The sequence below is a fragment of the Poecilia formosa genome, unplaced genomic scaffold (assembly GCF_000485575.1).
Source record: "Poecilia formosa unplaced genomic scaffold, Poecilia_formosa-5.1.2 Scaffold10, whole genome shotgun sequence".
Classification (NCBI taxonomy): domain Eukaryota; kingdom Metazoa; phylum Chordata; class Actinopteri; order Cyprinodontiformes; family Poeciliidae; genus Poecilia; species Poecilia formosa.
In genome coordinates this window covers 3,131,597-3,154,016 of record NW_006799949.1, presented here as the reverse complement: position 1 = coordinate 3,154,016, position 22,420 = coordinate 3,131,597, and the positions used below count along the sequence as shown (strand labels likewise).

The 22,420-nt window shown below is 38.1% G+C and overlaps 1 protein-coding gene across 4 annotated transcripts in view; it reads right to left on the bottom strand.

The window, feature by feature from the left end:
- LOC103130490 (arf-GAP with coiled-coil, ANK repeat and PH domain-containing protein 2) overlaps positions 1-22,420 on the bottom strand; it is a 49,574-nt gene that overhangs the window by 5,852 nt on the left and 21,302 nt on the right. Inside the window, exons 7-21 of one of the 4 annotated variants that reach the window (XM_016665490.1) lie at positions 17,678-17,722; positions 17,472-17,567; positions 12,712-12,786; positions 11,301-11,312; positions 9,208-9,270; positions 6,156-6,268; positions 5,259-5,310; positions 4,670-4,770; positions 4,393-4,498; positions 3,933-4,141; positions 3,242-3,311; positions 3,003-3,097; positions 2,089-2,291; positions 1,476-1,577; positions 811-903 (exon numbers count right to left, since the gene is read on the bottom strand). In XM_016665490.1, coding sequence (XP_016520976.1) covers positions 811-903; positions 1,476-1,577; positions 2,089-2,291; positions 3,003-3,097; positions 3,242-3,311; positions 3,933-4,141; positions 4,393-4,498; positions 4,670-4,770; positions 5,259-5,310; positions 6,156-6,268; positions 9,208-9,270; positions 11,301-11,312; positions 12,712-12,786; positions 17,472-17,567; positions 17,678-17,722 — 1,435 coding nt within the window. The remainder of the gene's footprint in view (positions 1-810; positions 904-1,475; positions 1,578-2,088; positions 2,292-3,002; positions 3,098-3,241; positions 3,312-3,932; positions 4,142-4,392; positions 4,499-4,669; positions 4,771-5,258; positions 5,311-6,155; positions 6,269-9,207; positions 9,271-11,300; positions 11,313-12,711; positions 12,787-17,471; positions 17,568-17,677; positions 17,723-22,420) is intronic. The other 3 variants (XM_007541916.2, XM_007541903.2, XM_007541909.2) reach the window with 3 other exon arrangements.

Here is a 22,420-nt window from a genome sequence, read left to right as displayed (position 1 = left end):
TTTATACTCTTACATTTATTTTATGCTTCTTCTTAGTCAAACCTTAACGATTCAGGCCAAACAAACTGGTGACCTGCATGCAAATATAACTTGTTGAACAATGGTTTCATTTAATATAGAACAAAGTTACTGAAATCTTCTTGACCTAATGTGAAAAAGGAATGGGCACAATTTAAATAGCGACAAAAAAAAAAAAACAAAAACAAAAAAACCTGGTTACTGTCAAATCAAGAAATAATTTCACACAGCAGATCTAGATGCTCAATTCAGATTTTTGACTGATTTATTTATTTATTTATTTTGTTGCATGGCCGTTATTCTTCTAATTCAATGCAACTGCAGCGAGATTGCTACTACAAAGTGATTTGTATGTGCAGAACAACATTGACGTCACATAGCCTTCAACTTATGGAAGTAATACGTATTGTATACTGCTGTTTATGGATCAATTTTAAATTTGTGGAGAAACGAGAGGCGACAGTGTTGTCAGGTTCATTAACGGGAAGCTAAGAAAAAAGAGAGGACAAGTGATAGCAATGCCTTTTGGTGCAAAAAGTCAGATGAAATGCATCATGACTGCAGACACTTTGAAAACAAACGGACACGAGTCAGCACCACATGTGGAAGTGAAACAAATCTGATTGCTTTGGTAGTGAAAAAAATCGTCGCAAAAACAAACAAACAAAAAAAAAATCACTCTTGGGTAGCATTTGCCTGATGTGAATAAAGCATTAAATAGGACCTGTTTGGCAGCATGAAGTAGGCAAAAAGGATCTCAAAAAGCAACTCGTCAGGGTTGGGGCCTCTCACCTGCATCTGCCAGGCTGTTACTGGACGGAGTGGTGGCCAGCATCTCCCTGCTCCCATCGGCGCTGTTCTGAATGCCGCTGTCTGCACTTTTCACTGTGAAACAACAATCTGATTCACTACATGTGGTTGACATGAAGCTGTTGTTGCCAAAGAGCGTGAAATAAAAGGAACACCTTCCAGCTGATGAGTTTTGATTTGAGATCATCAAAATGAAACTCCAGATGTTCCTGAATGAAAGTTTTTAAAAAAAATGTTTTTATGAACTTTATTGAGGTTTCTGCAGACTGATTAGGAAGGCACACCTAATATTTCTTATTGGCAACAACTAAATGACGGTAAACAACACAGAGCCCTGGATGACAGACTCCATCACCTTAAGATCCCGGTTCCTAAAAACAAAACATAAAAAAGGAAGAAAGAAAAAAACAAAACAATGACACAGATATAAGTGCAAATACCAGTTTGAGTGAGAGAAATACTGCCCTCCTCCTCTATAAACACAGTAACATGTCATGTTCTGCAAAGCTTACAGGACAGCATGAGTCTGGATGAGAAAGGAAGAGAAGAAAGGATAAAGGGCCGCTACTCCCAAAACTGTAAAATTCAAAACAAACAGCAGAGGGGGGGACGGAAAGCAAGCCAAATATTCAGCTTTAATTACTTACTGCTCCTGAGCTTGGAGGACGTGTCAAAGTAGGAGAAGAGCGAGTCAAGCTCATCAGGACAGAAGAGAGAGTCGCGGCGGGCCTCTTTGCCGCAGGCAGCAGCTACGCAAGGGATGATGGGAAGTGCAGTTAAGGTGGCGGGGTGGGGTTGGAGAGTTTTGAGGTCAGAAATACAAGGGGGATTAGTCCAGAAGCACAGAACAGCCAGAGGAGGAATGAAGGGAGTAAAAGTAAAAGGAATGAGAGAGGAGAGAAAGAAGAAAGCAAGGTAGGGGAACAGATGGTTAGACTACAGGCTGGGCTAACACTGGAAGAGACAGACTGCAAAAAGCAATGCGAAGCAAAGAGGCTGCAGACATATGCTGCTCACAAAGAACGTACGGTACGCCGATGGGTGGGCTACAAACACCACACAGCTGTCAAGTCAACAGTCTGGATGAGAAAACCCCCCACATCCAGATCCAGTAACATTTTACAGCCAGGCAAACCTGAAATGCTCTCAAAACTTCTAAACGTAGTGAGATCGCAGTCATGGTGACATTAAAATGTTTTTTTTTTTCTTATTCTGAAAGTTGGGTTAGAGAGCCACATGGTGTTTTTATTAGGCACCGACCTGACTGTCCAGACGCATGAGAGCCTGGCCGAAGTTTGGGAGTGGGCGGAGGGGCTTTAGGCGGCAGGTGGTCCGAGCTGCTGCTCAGCCTCTTCTCCTCTTTGCTCAGAGAAACAACCTTGTTACGAAGCTCCTCATCCGACGGCCGGCGGACGAAACGTCGATCCACGTATTTGGCTTTGATGTAAGCCTCCACCTCGTGTCTGCCGGCAAATCACACAGACATGTTGGGCTGATTAATGCAGCCAAAGGAGGTCAAGAGCTATGAATACTTTTCCAGGGCACATTATGGTGTTCAGTAAAAGAAAAAGTAACAGCAGATTAGGGATGCAACTAATTATTTTAGTTAAGTCATCAATTATTCTGGCAATCAGATAAAATAACAGCCACATTCTGCAGATTTTGTTTTTTTTATTTAGCCACTTAAGCTTCTTTATGCACTGCAAAAACACATAACCTTACCAAGTATTTTTGTTCTAGTTTATAGTGCAAATATCTTAGTGCATTTGAAATAAGACAAAACTAACTTAAAAGTAACTTTTCAACCAGATATAGGAGCTTGTTGTAAGTCAGTAATTTCTTAATGCTGATGAAAAAGTCTGACTGCTTCACTGGTAGATTGTTTCTCTTATAACTAGTACTTTTTCATCAGTATTAAGAAATCATTGATTTAAAATATTATAAGTATTTACTATATCTTGCTGAAGTGTCCCTTGTAAGTTAGCTTGGGCTTATTCAAAGTTACTGAAACTAGACCACAAATACTTGGTAAGATATTGTCTTTTACCAATGTACAACATTAAATATACATTAAAAGATGCAACCCCTTCCCCAAATAATTACATTCCTTTTTTAAATAAGAAAATAAACATTTCATTGCCTAAAATGTAATAACAACATTAGCAGTTTTGTACCTGGGGTCTCCTGGCTGTGGTTTTCTGGCTCCTAGTTCTTCTCGTCGAGCTTCATATATCTGGTTGATCACTCTGTTTCCCAGTTCACACATCAACTGTTGAAATTCATTAAAAAAAAAACAACAAAAAAAAAAAAAACAACAATAATTACTGAACTTGGCATAAATCAGAATAAAACACGGTTTGCAGCAGGGTCAAGACTTGACATTATATGAATCTCAACAATGAAGCCGGATTACCTTCAGCAGTTCTGGCTCCCATGAGTCCAAAGTTAAAGACCGAACCTTGGAGAAATGCACTCCCAGGCTCCTGTACGGGGAAAACAAAAAAGTAAAGAAAAAGATCACTACATATTACAGCAACCCAAGTGAATTAAGCTACAGAGGATATTTGATTCTCTTTCCTGCACTGTGAAGTTAGTAAGCAAGATTTCTTTTCTATTCACTCTTTTCATCTTTGTGTAGTGAAGTTTATTCTATGAATATATCCTGTGTGCAAGAGTCAAAAACAAAGAGATGCCATTAGATTATTTTCTTATAATGTAGATTGTGGGAACGAACCTCGTCACCTTCTTATTAAGCTTTAATTAACATTGCTATGCAAGGTAATTAAATGTTGTGACAACATCCCACATAGATTGAGGGTTTATGTAATCGGAGGTTTACATTTCACAAATCCCAAAGCTTTTCACACCATAACAGGAAATATTTCCCCAAACTTACAAAAGCAAACAAGTTTTAATTATTTTTTGTTTTCACAGAGCTGACGTGAACTCTACATGACCTGCGTTATGTAAGATCTATAAAAGAAAAATACAATTCACCCAAAATTTTCACTTGGTTTATTAGTTTTGCTGGTTTTTTTAATGTAGAAAAACCTGTCGCATTTTGAGAGCATTTATCGGTGTGTGGAAAGCGTCTGTGACTCTACCTGTGGATTCCAGAGCACTGAATGCAGAGAGTGATGCCCAGGTTGATGCTGGCCCAGCGCGGGTCCGGCTGGCCACAGTCACAGCAGCAGGCGTTGCCAGGAATGGCCAGGACCTTCTGCAGAGCGCTCTCTCCTTTCAGCGACCTTTCCTTGGGTTCCCCTCCGGAGTCCAGACTCCCTGTTGACGTGGATGACTTCCTGTCCAGCTTCTGGCATGGGATTGCATGAGGAAACCGGTCAGTGTTCAGAATAGACAGTAAATTAAACTCAAGACTTAAATAAACAGCTGAAAACTGCACCAGAAGTCCACATCTCTCCTCTCACACACATTTCTAAAATTAAATCCTATTCAGTTGTGCCGTTAAAAGACTTAACATCTGAATCTTTCTCACATCATTTTTTATACTTTAATAGATTTATGCTCCCATGTTTTTTTTGTTGTTTTTTTTTTTTGCTTTACCTCGCCGCTGTCTCCCTTGTCGCGGAAGGCGGTGGCGATACTGTTCTGGACGGCTTTGATCCAAGCCTGCCGCAGCTTCTCTGAGTCGGCCTGCATCATGCAGCTCCTTCACAGGGGAACACAAGCATCAAATGGCAGCTGTGAGAAAATCTGTTTGTGTGTCTTAAATGATAGATTTGCTGCTCCTCCAACCCCAAACTCTTCATTTCTACATGCATTTCTGTTATACTTTGGTATTTCTTAGACTGCTAGAAATGTTCATGTGATTCTGACTTACTTTGTGGGTGAAACTACTTCAAAGCAGAAGCGCCGCTCGATGTCCTCGCAGTGCTTGACTGTACATAGCCTCAGGTCTTCCACCACTACTGTCGGGTTGTCCTGTGGGGCGGCAGACAAACAAAATGAAGTACCCCAAAACGAGCATTAACCCAAAACACACACGTAGTTACGCACCTTGTTTCTTGAAATCGTGAAATGTGAACACCATTTAAAAAGTTTTAATATTACTCTTATAGACAATGTACTGTTACTTTGCTTTCACAATCCATTTAATTTAAATTCGAGGGTGGTAGATTTTATCAAACCACCTATAATTTTGAATTAGTAACAAATAAGAATTCTTAACATTCATAACAAGGGTGAAAAATAGATGTGTTTATTTTCTACTGAATCATAAATACAAATACTGTTCAGAATTATAACCAAAACAGAAACCCATCCTGAGGTGCAGGAGTGCTTTACTCCACACAGTACAGCTGTTTCAAAGATTTGCTTTACAGCAGTAAACTAAAAATACTCACACAAAAAAAAACCCAAAACAGAAACATTTTTTCTGTGTGGTTGGTGTGGGGAGTCAGTTGACATACCTTAAATTTCTTCTGGTAAACTAGCTGATTGTTTTGGATGGAGAACCAACGTCTGAAAGGAGAGCACATGGTTAAGGGGAAAATCGGTCGCATGCAATGAGCAGAAATGCTGCGAAAATATCTCACAGGGAAGTCCAGAGAAACTGATGACTAAATAGATAACTTTTTTTATTCTCAAAAACAAGACACAAAATTTATTAATACATTTAGAGTTTAAAAGCAGTAATACATCACCAGACAATTATCAGTTTGTTAAATTAGTTGAGATTTCAAGGAAGAGAAGAATGACAGTTAAGGAATGTGAATTATGGAGTTACTGTAGTTTTATGGCGAAACTGTGCACAAACTCTGATGAAAAATGCACTTTTTGAACATGTTTTCAAAGCATATCAGGATTATTTTCTATACTTGAAAGCAAATCCTTTGGAAATAAAAGTTTTAGGATTAATAAAGCTGGAAATCATTGTGTTTCTTTACTCAAGATGCTTTGAAGTAGCTTCTTTTAACCATCACTTTTCTGGAAACTTTAATTTCTGCCTGACAAACATGCTCACTGGGCTGATTGTTTTTGTGGTAATTTTTTAGCTTTATTGCCATCTGAGCAGCAAAGAGCCCTACTATCACTGCTGCAGGATCAGAGGGGATGAAGAGATTTCTGTACCAAAAAAAGTCAACGTGCCCTGTTCAAGTAAATGTGTTGGGACACATTTACTTGAATCTATATGTCATTACCTCCTAATTCCTCATAAAATATTAACAATACATGCTACTTTGAAGCAAAAGAGCAAAAAAAACTTCTTATATGTTTAGCTACTCACAAATGTTTCAGTCTTAAAATTAATAAAGTTATATCTGGTACAGATTACTTCTAAGCCACCAGTTCAAGTGTGTCATTACCTGTTCCAAGTCTTGAAAGCGTTACTGGCCCTCTTAAATAGATAACCCTCCATTGCAATGCCATTATCTGCGTCCACATTATACTCCAGTTTCGTGTCGTCATTTGAGAAATCCTGGAAACCACATGAAAAAAAAGGAAACATGGACGTATAAACAAAAAACGTAACAGAACAATAATCAGACAGGATGAAACCTTCAATGATGCTTATTTTCTACAGTGGTATAAAACCAATTTGGAGCATTACTGAGAAGAGCTAAGTGGTCTTTCAGAGGGTAGCTGTTGCTCAGCCTGAACTGAATATATATTAAAAAAAAAAATAAAAAAAATAAAAAAATCAGGCAAGCGTGAGACAGCAGGCCTGACTTACAGTGGCCATTTTAAATTATAACCACTGCATGCAACACGTTGAAATAAAGAAACACACATTTATCATTTATTTGCCTCAAACGATACATAAAGGGTATCAAGCGAAAAGAAAATACATAAATGCTTATAACCAACCTACTAATAAAATAAACTGTGACATAAATAAATGGCAAGGCTGAATAATTCAAATCAGGGGTTCAATTCATATGTTCAATAGAAAAAAAAATATGTTTGAAGGAAAATCTATGCAAAGAATAAACAACAGCAATCGACCAAAGACTGGAAACCACCAATTTTCCCTCAACTGTCTATGATTGGAGGTCAGCAGGTCAAATACTTCTCACTTTTTTCCCAGGTTAATATAAATCAAATAAAAGTAAAAAGCAATTGCATGGATGCATAAATGTGGCTGATCCTGTAATTCCTACATTTCCTGCTGGATTCCAAACTACTTCGTCTATCAAGGCCGAGCTGCCTTAACTGTTTACGTAGCCCTCTAGACTCCAGAGAACGTCGAGGTTATGGTTGTATCGTTTGCCAGGTTTATGATTTTATCAGTCAAATCAAATCAGTTTTTATTTTTACTATGCCAGAGTACATTAACGTGAAAAATGTTTAATACTATTTAATTTTAAGATGTACTCCGAATACAGAAAAAGCTATAATGTATTAACAGTCTGATAGGTAGTTTCATTAATGCGTTCTGCCACACCACAACTGGCCTTTGAGGAAATGCATGATCTTGATGTGACTCGAAATGAAAATGAGTTTGACACCCTGGTCAGAATCACATCAGAGGCCCAATCCTAAAGCCACCGAAACGGATTTCCTCAATATTATGGCCGCACCAAGAAAATCTCTCCATAAAGGTCATGAACAGAATCGGAGACAAAGGGAAACCTGGGCAAACTCCATATCTCACAGGAAATGAGCCCAACTTATTGCTCCGACACCAGTTATACAGGCTACCAACAGAACCACCCAGAACATTATTTAATTCGCTCTTAGAATAATATGTTCGATTGGTCAAAATCAGAGCAGCTCAGAAAATCTGAAACCAGTGAGACTATGAAGCTGCTGTTTTCCATATTGCTTGTAGTTTGCATAGTGAAGAGCGAGGCATCACAGAGTCTGTCTGAATATCCTCCATGTCTGCTGTAACTCAGTCTCATGTGTCGTTATGAGACTGCTCTGCGTTAACTACCTCAGGTGCTGCCACACTCTCCCCAGCTTCAGGTGACATTAGGCACCACCCTGTACAACTACACAAGAGTGTGTGATAGTGTGTGTGTCCTTGAAGAGTCAATTTACAGCAAGCATCAGCGTCTCCATAAGCAATTACAGCTTGAAGTCTTCAGATCTGTTGAAACTTTGGCGGTTTAGAAACCAGGAGGTTTCTAAATCTCCTGGGTTAGAACAGTGGTTTTGTAAATCGTAAGCGAGCTGATATATTCAAAATGGCATTAGTTTACTGAATTTTAACTTAGAGGAACTAAATGGTTTCTCTATTTGGGGATTTTCTGTCAAGTATTGTTAATGTTGTAAAATAGCTATAAAACTATAATTTCAACAATGCAAGTCCACCTTCCACAAGCCTTGGGCTGAAACCAAAACATCACACAGTCATAAACAAAGCAAACATAAACCTGCAGGAGTCTGTAAACATTTCAGTGCCGATGACTGTGTTTGTCGACTGGAAGTGAGCTAAGAAATACAGCAGGTTGTGACAATGGCCACCACTTCCTGCTTACTTCCTGGACATCAATAAGATGACAAAATCAGTTTTGGGAACCAGAGTGCCTTGCAAAAATATCCATACCTATTTAACATTTTGTAACATTGAAGGAGAAAACTTTTAGGTGTTTTAGTGGGATTTTAATTGTCAAGTAAAAGGAAAATGTTGCATGCTAATCTAATCTTTTTTTTCCCCTCCAAAAATTCTGAAAAGTCTGGCATCCATTTGTATTCAGCCCCACCCTCCAAGTCAATACTTCGTAAAAGCACCTTTTGGTACATGTCTGGAGATTGAAACTTTCACTCCTTTCTTTCTGCAGAACGTCTCTAATTTCCACTACATGATACTATCACTACTGTGTTTCATTGGTTAGCAGGTTCAGGGTGAGAGAAAGTGCTTTTATCACATTGTATTTTATATGTAGGTATATATAGGAAAACACCTTGAAAATCCCTTTCCTTCCAATTCACAATTGTGCGCTGCTTTATGTTGAAAAAGATTTCATTTTAACTTAAGGGTTAAGATTTGTGATACCAAAGATTTCCTGTGGGGTTAATAAAGTTTTTGTCTTATTTTGGGAGCTTACTGTAGTGTCACAATATACAGCTACAGCACAAAAAAAGAGATTATACTGAAGCGCTTCAAAGCTGTGGTTTCCTGGTCCTGTCATTTAAAAACCGAATGTGGAAATGGACAACAACCCTCACATCAAACCAGCAATCAAAACTCCCTATAGCAGACACTGACAACAATACTGACATGCTGACATGAGGAGAGCAACACTGATGCATGTGTCGGGCTGTAAAAGTGAGGGGACGGACAAAGATGCAAACATCTACACGAACACTGCAATGCAGTTTCCAGGCATGTGCTGATGAGGGGATGATGGGCTTAGGCAGGTGGGGTTACAACACAGACACCAGATGGCAGTCAATGCATCGACTACGTACAGAGGTCGACCTCCAGGCACAAAAGCTGCGATGGTCTGGTAAAAAGTCAAGCTCTGTCGCCTCCTAAAATTTCACACAAACAGCAAGAGAACCACACAGAGAAAAGAAAAGTTGTATTTCCAAGAAAGGGAGAAGAGGTGGTCCAAACGAGAGAAAACTTGAAGCAAAATAATAAAAAATAAAACCAAACACTACTCGAGTGGACATTGGCAGAGTGACACCGTTACATGCTCGACATGCACTCACCAGATACCACACATAGTGAAAACGGCTGAAAATCTTCATTTTTCTCAGTTTCTCCTTGCTAACTTGTATGAGTTTCCCCGTATGGCTGACAACTGGTCAGCTCCTCAGTCTGTGTGGCATCTCAGTGACTGAAGTCACTTGAAGCCTCGTGGATCATCGTGTCTACAAACCGTCACCTCCCTGCCTCTCCTGACGCTGTGTCTATCCAACTAGAGCAGCTGCTCCTCCTCCAGAGGACTCAGGATCCAAGCAAAAGGTCACCCGTTTGTGTGTGTGTGTGTGTGTGTGTGTTGGGGTTGGTTTTACAGAGGACTTAGAGAATAAAACATGACCTCACTTTGATAGTAGTACGCTCAGCTTCCTCTTCTAAAAGCTTATTATTAAGTGTTTAAGTCACAGGAATTTATTGTCACATAAAAAATGTCTGCAGCTGTTTTAAACTATTGGTCTCTACTTATTTTTTGTTAGATAAGACAGAGATAGAACGGTCCAGCAGCACGTGACTGTGTTTCTTAAAGCTGTGTCATGGTCTGACATCAGTGTTTCTGCTGAACAATGCACACAAGCACAGAATTGGCATTCTAAACACAACCTCAGGACCCATTTAAACTCCCATAAGGATTTCAATAGCAGAATCATGATGCCATCTTTTTATTGTGCACAAAAATAAACCTTCTAGGTTCCTTCTTGCATAATGGGGAAGTAACGTGATAAACGACTGAGTGATGATGTGGATGGTTTTTAATAGAAGAAGAAGTTCCTTTAATTGGTCTTATATATTTAACTCAAACTTTCTGGCAAAATATTTCCAAACACAAGCAGAAACTTTAGGTTTGAGCTTGCAAAAGTATTCACACCCCTTGAATGTTTCCACATATAGTCAAATATAATGCAGTTGTGTGTGACTGTTTCTATTACGAGAAGATAAACTGAACATGTCTGTACACAAATCCAAAGCCTGGAATATTGTTACATCACCAAATCCTGCTTTACATCATTCTCCCTGACATGTCTGCTGTGTTCCTTGATCTTCACTGATTTTGTTTGTTTTTCTAACAAGAATGCCTGGATTCTCTGTTTATTAATGAGAAAACTTAGAAAGGCACTTAATTTATAACTGATAACCAAATTTCTCAGCTTCTTAGTTGTAAAATATGTTGAAACCCATACGTCATATCCACTACATCGCTTTTATGTGTTGCTTTGTGCTGGTATATGACATAAAATCTTGATAAAACATTATGTGGCTTGAGGTATTAAGGGAATGTGACAAAAATCGAGGGAAATACTTTCTCAAGACATTGTGTATCCAGAATGAAGTGGAGTGAAATAATTTTACACCAAGGTTAGCAGGCAAAAGCGTTAGCTGCTTAGCCTTGTTTTCACAAGATGAGGGACTACGTCAGGAGTAAATAATTTAATTAACTGAATGCTTTGCTTGAACCAATTTGGAAGAAAACATGTGCGACAACCGAAAATAAATGTGAAGAAAAGCATTTCTTTTAAAGACTGAATAGGAACTGTGAAGGACCAAACCTGCCTGAGGATGAATACACCATGTGAAGTCATGTGATGTTTGAAGTGTCAAAACAGAATTAACTTATTCAATAAACTCAGCAAACTCATAAAAGCATCAACAGCACAAAGCACAGAAGCATGCATGGCAACTTAACTCAAACCTATTATCCACATTGCCAATCAAACGTCTTCATCAGTGAAGTCTTTCTAAACAGTGAGACCTGCAGAAATCAATTCTGACCTTCCAGAGACCCAACACTAAACTATGTTCATGCAGATGTTGCATGGAAGTAGAAATGAGGGGAAAAAGGAAAAGAAACACCACTTACCTGCAGAGCAGCCTGGAGAGATTAGAGAAAAGAGATGAAAGAAGAGCAAAAGCAGAAGGAAAGAGAAGACAACATGGTTAGAAGGGTGTAGATAGATGCAGCCAGACAGATAGAGCAAGAATGCTTAAAAATAGCATTCAGTTCAACTTAGGAAGGATAGCTGGAAGTTGGGAGAGATGATGAAGTTAGATGGAGGTCAAGAGGAAGGAGGAATACAGTATGTGTTTCTTCCAGCTGAGTTATCAGACAGTGGAATAAAGAAATCCCATTAAGAGAACAGCTGGGTAAGTAACTATTGTCTATTTACTGATGCTGTGTGATGTACAACTAAACCACAGGGCAAATAACTTCCATCACATGCTGGGATACAACAACCAGCTCCCGGCTTCACTGTCCTTTAAGGGCATCATCAAACTCAACAGATGCAGGAGTCCCAGATCAGAAGGTGTGCCACTGATCTGCTGCACGCTTTAGCAAAATGAGAAGCAGAGAAACTGAATGGTGAAATAAACAAGTGCTAATCAGTAGATCTGAAAGCACACTGAAACCAAACCGAGCTTGTTTAGCAACGGATTCCCGTCTGCTATCAATAATGCATGTGTGTGTAGCTGAGATCATCATCAGGGCTCACCTGACACCTGAGGGCGGACTACTACTGCCATTCCCTCAACTGACAAACACACACTCAACTCAACAAGTTAATACCCAAGTATGGCATTGTTTTCCTTTGTTTCTGACTCCCTTTACAAACTTTTATCAGATTCCTGATATAATTAAACAGCCAAACAAAATAGTATTACAGTTACTAAATATGCAAAATGCAGCTTTATTATGACTCAGTGAGAAAGTGTTTGAATGTTCTTCAGGGGACACAGCCAACAAGGAAGACAAATCACTTTTTGGCCTTCATGGAAAACGTTTTACAACACATGGCCCTGAAAACGCCATCTTCACTGTGGCACATAGTAGTGGCAGAATCATACTGTAGGGATATCTTTCTTCAGCTGCTCAGAGTTGAAGGATGGAGCTAAATTTTAGAGGCTGAAAAGGTCTGAAGCGTAGGTTCACCTTCCAGCAGGACGAGTGTAAACACACAGCCAGAGCTGCAATGGTGGAATGACTTTTATCACAGCAGACGTGTTGAAATGGACTAGTCAAAGTCCAGATGTGAATCCAATTAAGAATATTTGGCAAGTTTTTTTTTTTTTTTTACAAAATTTATGTTCACAGATACTTTCCATCCATTCAATCAGGGCTGAAGAAATTTTGAAAAGAAAAATGAGTAAACAAGTGAGAAAGTTCCAGATAAATTACATGCACATGACAAGTGTGTTGGTATGGAAACCGTCGGACCATGTTTGATTTAAACCCCCCCAAAAATGATGAGGTAACAGTATTCATGTGAATTTACCTTTTGTTGGATGGTGGAGTGTTTCTGCTCCATGTCCCTCTTCTCCTTGGCAGCATCGACCACCAGCTGGTCCAGCTGCAGGAGACAGAACAACATAGTCCAGTTCACCAAACCAACTGGTCAAAAACAGCCAAACGTCTCAGTCAGTCAAAAACAGCTTTAGCTTATGCATAAAGAGCAAAATGATCTCCCAACACAAAGATAAATAGCAGAGCTCAGAATCTGAGGAATGACAACCATTTATGGTTTGAGTGTGAGGTTCTGACCTCAACTGTGTTGAAAATTCATATTTTCAGCTTTATACTGATCGAGCAATGATCAGACCTAAACAAGGCAAGTTTTCTCTTCTAAACAAACTGGGCTGTGTAGAGCTGGCTTGATCATGGCTGAAATGAATGAGAAATTATCAAAAGAAAATTTCATTCCTTACAGTAAAAACTGCATGCAGGGAGGAAAACAAGGGCTCCTTTGAGAACACAGCAACTTAAAAAAAGCCTTCAATAAAGAGCTGGGGTTCATAGACTGCTGCTGAAAATATGCCAGTTTGCCTTAAAGCTGTGAAATCTTAACTAGGTCTCTCAAGGGTTTGTTGCTGTGGCATGACCTAAATTATGCCGTTTGCAGCCTCGAACACAAAATAATCAGTATCTGATTAGAGGTCAATGTTTGAGGGGCTGCAGGAGGAATGTGAGCCGTGATGAAGAAGGTTCAAAGTTTCCTCTGCAAACTAAATATTCAGATACTGAGTAATATTGGAGTTTTAATGTAGACTGAAGCATTTGTGGTTAATCTGAAAGCTCACAATTCAAAATCTTTTATTTTATTTCAACAAAAAAAAAAAAAACTAAAATCACATCATGAAGTTACTTCTCAGCAAATGACTGAGCTGGTTTAGCCAAACTTCCTGGCTGCAATATGAAAGAAGGTTGACAGACAAATTTTAAAGAAATAAATACATGTGAAAAGAAACAGAAGGACAATTAACAGAATTGTTAATAAAAGATTGACTGCCTCTGGAGTCAGAACTTGGATAAAGGAATGGCTTCACACCCAAGCTCCACGCCAGAAAAACAACAAATGTTGCTCGTTGTGTTGCTAACCATTATCAGCATAATGTACATCTCTCCATTTTATGATTCAAACATTAGAAGTAACAAACAGGTGTGCATGTAAAGATTCATGGTGCAATGTGTGCCACTTGGATTCAAAAGCGAAAACAAACATTTTATTCCTTCAACTTTCATATTCCTTTTATATTCATAGTCCTGCATGAAATTAAATTTTAATTTAGGGTTGCTTCTATTTAAACATTTGTTAAGATGTGAGCAGATTTAATCAGATCCACCTTTTTTGTTTTTTTTTTGCAAAACTCTATTCAGAACACAAAATAATTCTTAATCATTTTAGAAAGTTGTAGTTAAAAGCAATATCACAGTAAAACACACATCATGTCATTTTTCTCGCCTTTCATGCCGACTATATGTCCATTTGAAGAAAAAGAAAGTGGTTGTACAAAAATATCTTCTATCAGGAAGTTGCTTAAACCTACTTTGTTTATTCATGGGACATATTCTGCCAGATAAACGGATCTTAACCAAAAGAACTTGGAATAGGGTGTAATGCAAGTCTTGAGGCTTTAACTTGCAGTTCAAATTTTTTGTATGTTAGCTATATATATTTATTGGACTACTTATCTTCATCGTTTACGATAATACTGAATGAACAAGATAAATAAATGTATAGCTGGTATGCAGGTACAGAATGTAAGTGGGAAATGGCAACTCATGGATATAAAACGGGGTTAAATCTGAAGGACTGAATCGTTCTGGGGATCATTTAGAAAGGTTTCTTTCTAGGTTGAAAATAAAAGAGACGAACAGCTGTAGTAACTTTTGTATTTTTCACTTTTATGGCCCTCATGGCGAAACATGTTTAATTTTCATGGACATCAATGGATTTTTTTTTTAGTTAATGAACACTAAATAAATAAACATCGTAAAATGGCGTCTTCCATAAAGTACACACAGATTTTGCTGCTATCTGACCGTTTTAGAGAAGACAGGACTACAGCGGGGATTTGTTTTGCTTAGAGCGGAAATGGGTGGACGGGAGTGCAGCAGGCTGATAAGATCAGGATGGAAAATGTTTTTTCTCTGTTATGCTTTGATAACCAGTTCAGTCAAAACCATTCCGTCTCTCTGCTGCCTTCTATAAAACAGACTCATATTTAAAGTAAACCTGTTTTTAACATTATATCTGTGTTTCCAGCTCATGGCTGCCATGACAGAGTTTGTCAGTCGGCAGATGCATCTTGACTGACTGACCACAGATCTGTGCTGACATGAAAACTACAATGACAAGCTTTATGACTCATGGAACACATACAGAAAATCCCCATAACTGAACACAGCCAGTGAATTCATTCAGTCACAAGGTTGTGTGTCACTGAAAGTTTCAATCAGAAAGATTTGATCTGCAGGGCCAGCTGAGCATGAAGGAAAAGTAACAAAACCAGAAGATTAGAAAGCTTACCAGCAAACCAATCAGTTTCCCCTCAACATTTCTCAAAGTTTAGTTTACTTTTCTTTTCTTATATTCTCAAATATTTTTCTTTTAAATTGCTTGACAATGCTTGATACCTGCTGGCAGCTCCTCCACACCTCCCTGCACAGCCTCTCCATCTTCTTCAGCTTCATGATGAGAGACGATAGAAAACACAATCCTCTCGCCGCGGCTTCCCACAGCCCACACTCTGATCTCCCTCTCCTTTCTGCTCTCCTTCAAATTCAGAGCGACAGGCTTGTAATCCACAGCAGGGTTATAGTCCAGTTGTTTGTCAGCTTGAATTCAAAGTCTCTTGCTTTTTGTTTCCTCCCCTCTTCAAGGTTTGGGTCTTTTTACAGTCCTTTTCTTAAAGCCCTGAGAATTTTCTTTTATTCCTTCCAGAAAAGAAAATCTGCATTTGAAAGTTTGTTCCTGTCACTGTCCTGACATCACTGGATGTTTGGGAAGCAAAGGAATGCTCTTCCCTTCAATTAGGTTTTCACTGCTTCATATTTTCAAATGTGGCTCCCAAAGACGCCACCGTTCAAAATGTAAAAAAAAAAAAAAAAAACCAAAGACGCCACCGTTCAAAATGTAAAAAAAAAAAAAAATCTAGTTATCTAGTTCAAACATCACAAAAACTTTTTCTCCGAGGTCTATCTCACACTGCAGAGGATCCCTGCCTGAAAGCTCTGATTCAATACACTCCATATCCTCCAACTTTGAGCATCATCCTTGAGTTTCTGCGCTGCGTTCGCTCAGCCGACGATCAACCGTGTGAATCTGTGAAAAAACCCTCTTTCCAGCCTCCTGGCGGCTTTCTTCCTCATTCCTGCTAACTGCAGCAGCAGCTCCACTGTGATAATCATCTTAAAGTCACATTTGGGCTGAGTTCGGCCCCAGAGGGCTGGCCCTGTTTGCTGGGGGACGCATGCATACACACAAGGCGGAAACACACCACACACACACACACTCAGATTCACACAAACACTGAGGAGATAGGAAGAGAAACAGTGTGTAGGGGTGGATCCTTTTGGGTTGAAATCTCACAATTTAAAAGTACCTTCTATGTGGTTTGGTTAACAGCCTTGTTTGACATTATCACATAAATGTTAATCTATACATTGCCTAATAAGAATAATGATGTTTTTAACAAAATCACAAGTGATAAGCGAATAATTAAAAAAGCTCTAATCAGCTCTTCCTGCTTGACTTCACATCAATACTGAGTAGAGTTAATCTGTTGACTTTTTTTTTTCCCTCAATTAATCAATTACTATTCAAATTGCAAAAGGTGCGTACTAGGCGATAGGCTTTAGCAGAATTTGAAGTAGGTCAGTAAACTCTAGTTAACGATTAATCTTTCTGGAGTGTCCAGAGTTCTGGCTCCTCTTTTCTTCAGCTCAACCCACAGATATAAAACAGAAAAACAGCTGAAACACCGACATCCTTTAAATCAAGGCTTAAAATCCCACCTGTTCAGAGTTGCTTTTGACCCATAAAAAATCCAACATTGCCCGACATATAGCGATTGCACATGACAAAATGCAATGTCTGTTACTGGTTTTCACAAGTGTTGCCTGTGTTTATGATGTCTTCTCATGATGCAAAGTAATTCAAACTGCCTTGTTTCCGAAATATGTTGTACAAATAAACTTGATCGATTGATTGATTGAATTTTAAAAAAATCTCACTTATTTTACCCATCTAATGCAGTATTACTGATGTGCCTTTACGACTATTTATCCTGTTTCATGTCATTCCCTCAAGAATATTTGTTACTAAAATGTCAATCTTAAGACATGTTGAGGCAAAGTCCCAGGACGGAGAAGCAAACTTGCAATGGTAGGATTCAATAAGGTATTTCTGATTTAATGACAAGGAACCACCAGGTGCTATGTAAATGATACCTAGAAGATCGTCTTGGAGCCATTTTTAACTTCCTGACAGATTGCAGAATGCAGTTTGAGGCACCACTTAACATGGTGAATGTGTCAATTCACTTAGTTAGGGTTTGTGTCCAAACTGAAAAAAGATCCTAACACATAAAAAAAAAAAAAAAAAACATTCAGCAAGTAACATGGATGATTTTTTTTTAGGGCATTAAATACAAAAGCTAATAGATCACCACACATAAAAACAGCAGCATTTGCACCAAAACATTGACATCACAGTAGTTGAATAAGTGATATCGTAATCTGGATGTTTGCTCGTACCTGTCCTCCCAGCTGCTTCATAAGAGGTTGCAGTTCACTAAAGAGGTCATAACCTTGATGGAAGAATGTCAGATGGGCGTACATGAAGGACAGCATCTACATATTAAAACCAAACAAAAAACAGTAAAAACAGATGTAAAAAAAAAAAAAAAAAAAAACCCAGATAATATTCAATTGGCTTTATTGTGATTAGGAGGCAGATTTACCGATTTCAGGATTTCTGATCTTCTCTTGGACTGGAGAACATTTATCTGCAAATAATAAAAGGAAAACAGCGAGTGTCAACAACATAATATCACACAAAAATCCATAAAACGCATTTAAAAGCACAGTAAGTTATTAAAGAATTAAATAAATGGAAGAAAACATTTTTTAATTTGTTTTTATTTATTTAATAAAATCAGCTGACCTAAACTGAAACAGAAAGTAAAGCTGATGTTAAGGCTACGAACAGAGAAAGAACCAGCAACCAAAAACAAACTTAAAACTACATACAGACAAAGATGATAATAAAGATCAAGCTAAACAAAAACCTAAATAAAATGTATTGCACCATTTGCTGCAAGCATTTCCAGTCAGTGCTTTATTTTCTCAGCAGCAGGGGGCGCCCAATGTCACATTTCACACAAACATGGAGTGGAAGTCACTTTCTCTTTACCCAGCTGAACTACAGCCTCATGTGTTGCTCCTTATGTGTGACTCAATACATTGCAAACATATTGTCGTCGCAATATCAGCCTGTGCAACATTGAGCATAACTGAGTAGAATAATTGTTGGCTTGTGCATTCCAAGTGTTGCGACCTAATGTAGTAATTAGTCAGCTGGAGAAAGTCTCAGGCCAGCAGATAATCACATTGGATACACGCAATTTTGCCCACAGTGCTAAAAGTCACAAAGTATTGGAGGCTCAGGTGAGAAACAGAAAAACAAGAAACTACACATATTTTGATAATTATGAAGCAAATCCCTGCAGGAGTTTATTGGCTAAACTGGGATAACATCGCACATCATGCCACGCCAAACTAATGCAGTAATTCTTAAAAAAAGAATAGGCCACACCCAAGTATTGAGAGCATATGATGTCCACTGCATGGTAATAATTTCCATTATCATTATTTTTTTTTTTTTTTAATTTAAGCAGCATTCAAATTTTCTCAGAAACTGAATTTTGTGTTCCCATTAAGTATAAACTTTTATCACAAACATATTGGTGATTCACTTTTGTATTTAAACAGAGTCATACTTTAATTTATCCAGATGCATTTCATTGAGACAGAAAGGTCACTCCAGGGTGAAGTGGTGCTTTTAGCTGCTGGAAAAGACGAGAGACGCTCTACACTCTCAGGTTAGCTTGTTTGCACACACAGGGAACCGTTTGTGGTCAGGAAAGCATGCTCCCAAATCATCGGTACCTCAGAGAACAAAAGCTTGGATTCGTTTTTGTGGCCGGCGATAATTTCATGGTTGCAAGGCAACACTGACCACAGTTGTATTCCTACAAAGATCTTAACTTCCATCCTGGAAAGAGTCATTATTTTGCCACAGTAGCTGAAGCATCACAGCTTTTATGAGCCTCACCCTCCCGTTCTCTTTTGATGGCAGGCAGTTTGTAATTGTGCCTAAAGTAGCATGTCAAAACGACGGTGATTTAGTTAGACTGGTGCAACACGGGGCCGAGACAACAGCCATGGGCAAAAGTTATGGGCAATTACAACTGGTTGCTCAGTTGTGGTAAGTCGCATGTTGTCGTGCGGAAGGGAAACAGAATTTTAGAACAATTAGGCCCATATCTGCCTGTATTTCAGCTCAGAGGAGGCTAAAAAAAAAGTTAATATATAAAAAATGTTCTGAAAAGAAAAAAAAACATGTCTATTTCAGAGTTTCCTATATCAGTTTTTTTATTTTGTCTCTATTTTTAGGGTCTGTTAGTTTCAGTAAGGTACTGTCACCAAATGCAAATTCTGCAGAAACTGTTTACTTATGCATTTCTAAATAAAAAAGAAGCCCAGATACAGCTGAACACAATCTAGATATAGTGGGAACCATTATTTATATGAACATACACAGTTTGCTTTTACACGTCTAACATTAAATCAAACTAAAACTTTTCATGATTCCCCTTGTGATTACCAAAATACATTTTCTCACCTAATAATTTATGTAAGCTTTTGATTTTGAATAAAGTAAAAATAATAATAATAAAGAAAAGAAAAGAAAAGCTTAGTCTAATTTAATCTCAGACACAGACAAAAGAAAAGTTAATGTTTCAGCTTCTTGTCTGTTAGAGTTGCCACAGCTTTTTGTTTCCTGTGGTTTTGATTTTTATTTAAATATTAAGAATTGGTGTTAATTTCAAGGATGAAAAGATGAAACTAATCAGGACATTTTTCATGAATCTGTAGTTGAATCCAGAGCCCGAATGTTTAGCATTTTATTTGATTTATTCATTTCAAACAGGTTTTTTGAAAACAAGAAGTCAGTAGGGCAGAAAAAGAACATGTATATACATAACCAAGAACAAAATAAGTAGCTTAACACTTCTTATTCTGTTTGAAAAGGTGTGAACACTTAATTATTGTTTTATTTATCACGTAGCTTCACTCCTCAGAGTCTCGTTAATGTAACTAAAGCGCAACGTCTCATCTATATTTTCTCCTTCCTCCACCAACCAAAATGTCAATTTAAACTACAAAACACATAACCAGGCAAAGACAATCTAGAAGAAATGAAAAAATGAAGCTGAAATCTCTTAAATATTCCAGTAAGCACTGCTTGAGGGTGGAGTTTCAAAATGCTGACAATCCTAACCAAATATAAAGCATTAAAAAGGCCCATTTAAATCAGCTGAGCTAGCAGCTCATTTAAAGATTTCCTGAAAGAAAACTAAAGAGCCTGATAAAAACTAAACTAATTCCACACAGTCAGGCTTTATTTTATAAGGCAGCGATTATGCAGAGCTGAAGCAGAACGTTGAAGTCTGCTTTTGGGGGAAAATGGTACAAATGTAGCAGTGCATGTTCCTTTTGAGGGAGATTGAATGGAAAGTGCTGGCAGCTGCTTTATCAGAAATCACAAAGTAATTAGAGCTGCTGAGACTCACAGACACAGCTGATGCCATGGACTATATACTTTACAGCAAGAAAAACTTGCAAAAATGCAACACTTCTCCTCACACCTGTCTTGTAATGTGTCTTGGAAATAAAGTGTTAATTCTTGATGTATGAAAATCTATTTCTTGTGAAACCCAGCAGGTTTCACAAGGTTTAATTTAACATTAAACACTTCAGTTGTTTTCTTGCGAGCTTCCCCTTTTTCATTTTCTTTCCAGCTTATTTTCGATGAACGGGTTGATTAAGAAATGAGTCATTTTGTCTTTTCCTTACCGTTACCCAACACGATGCTGGGAGAAATGGGAGAAAATATGACAGCCAGCGGATCTTTTCATAGCCATCACTTCAAGCGTAGAGTTGAATGAAAATTAAATCACATCAACATAATTGAGCAGAGGGACATCCTCCACTCAGATGGGAGTATTTGAGAAGATAGCAGCAGCTGGTACTGGTTTAATTAGCCATCTATCTTGGAGGAAGTATACAGATGTAGCTCACAATTGAGTTTTTAAGTTGTTTCAGGAGATGTAGTTGCTTATTTTACTACTACTGTACATAGACTTGCATAAGTATTCATACTTTGTCACATTTTGAGATTTGTGTGACACCAACAAAACAAAGTTAAAAATTTTTGATAAATGATGCAATGTTTTCAATAAATTTTACTTGTAAATCTGGAAAGTGTGGCATCTCTTTGTATTCAGCCTCCTTGGGTCATTACTTTGAAATATCTTTCGCTGTAATTATAGCTCCGAGTGTCATCAGTGTTGTACATCTAGAGACACACTAGAGACAAGGCACTTTGCATTGCGTTGTTGCTGAAAATGTGCTATATAATAAAATTACCATTACAAAAAAATTCTGCATGTTGTTATGTGAAATGAGTCAGGATCATCCATAAATATCAACATCCAAGTCTTACCATAGATTGCAAAAAATATTTATTTTTGGATTTTGATCCATTTTAACACATGAATATGCTTTGGTTGAAAACAGTTCAGTCGTGTTGGGCTTTGTGTTTCTAGGTAAACGAGGTATCAATGTAAACAGGTTTTGGCCTGTATTGCCCTGAATTTAGCTTCATCCAGTCAACACTGAGCAGACTTTCTTCCCCTGTGCAACACAAATCCAGACAGCATTATGCTGCCACCAACAGGTTTTAAAATAGGGTAGCATTGTTAATTCCTGATCATTTACTCTGTTTGACCATTCTGATCATTTCATTGTGTGTTTCTAAAAGTTGAATGTTTGTTTATCTGTTTTAAACATGAAAGATCTTCTATAAATAAAGTCTGGTCGATTGATATGCATTGCTAGTTTTCCACTACAACAAGCGATCAACCAGAGCACCTTCAGTTTTCTGCTAACAATTGTTGTCTTCTTGGCACTTTCGCTTAAAAGCAAGCCTTCCCAGAACATCTGGATCTAAACAGATTAAATCACACAAAGCTGCACTCTATTTACTAACTCAACTTGTGATGGCAACTGGCTGCACTAGATTTTATTCAGGGGAATGAGAGAAAAGGACCTGAGCACAAATGCATACCAGATGTTTCACATTTCTACTTGTGAAAGTAAAAATAAAAAATAAAACATGCTTCCACTTCACAAGTAGGCCTTCCAGCACATTAAATCCCTTGAATATATAAATACATTTAATAATATGCTGATTTTTGCAAGGCACTGTAGGCTGACAGCCCTGAAGTATCACACATCTGTAAGTTAAGATAAAAACGGTACTATGACAGCACAGCTCGTTTTTTAAGCTGCACATCAGCAAAATGTTACTCTATTTAAAGCCTTGCTAAAAAAAAATGCTTGTGCACCATTTGGCAAAG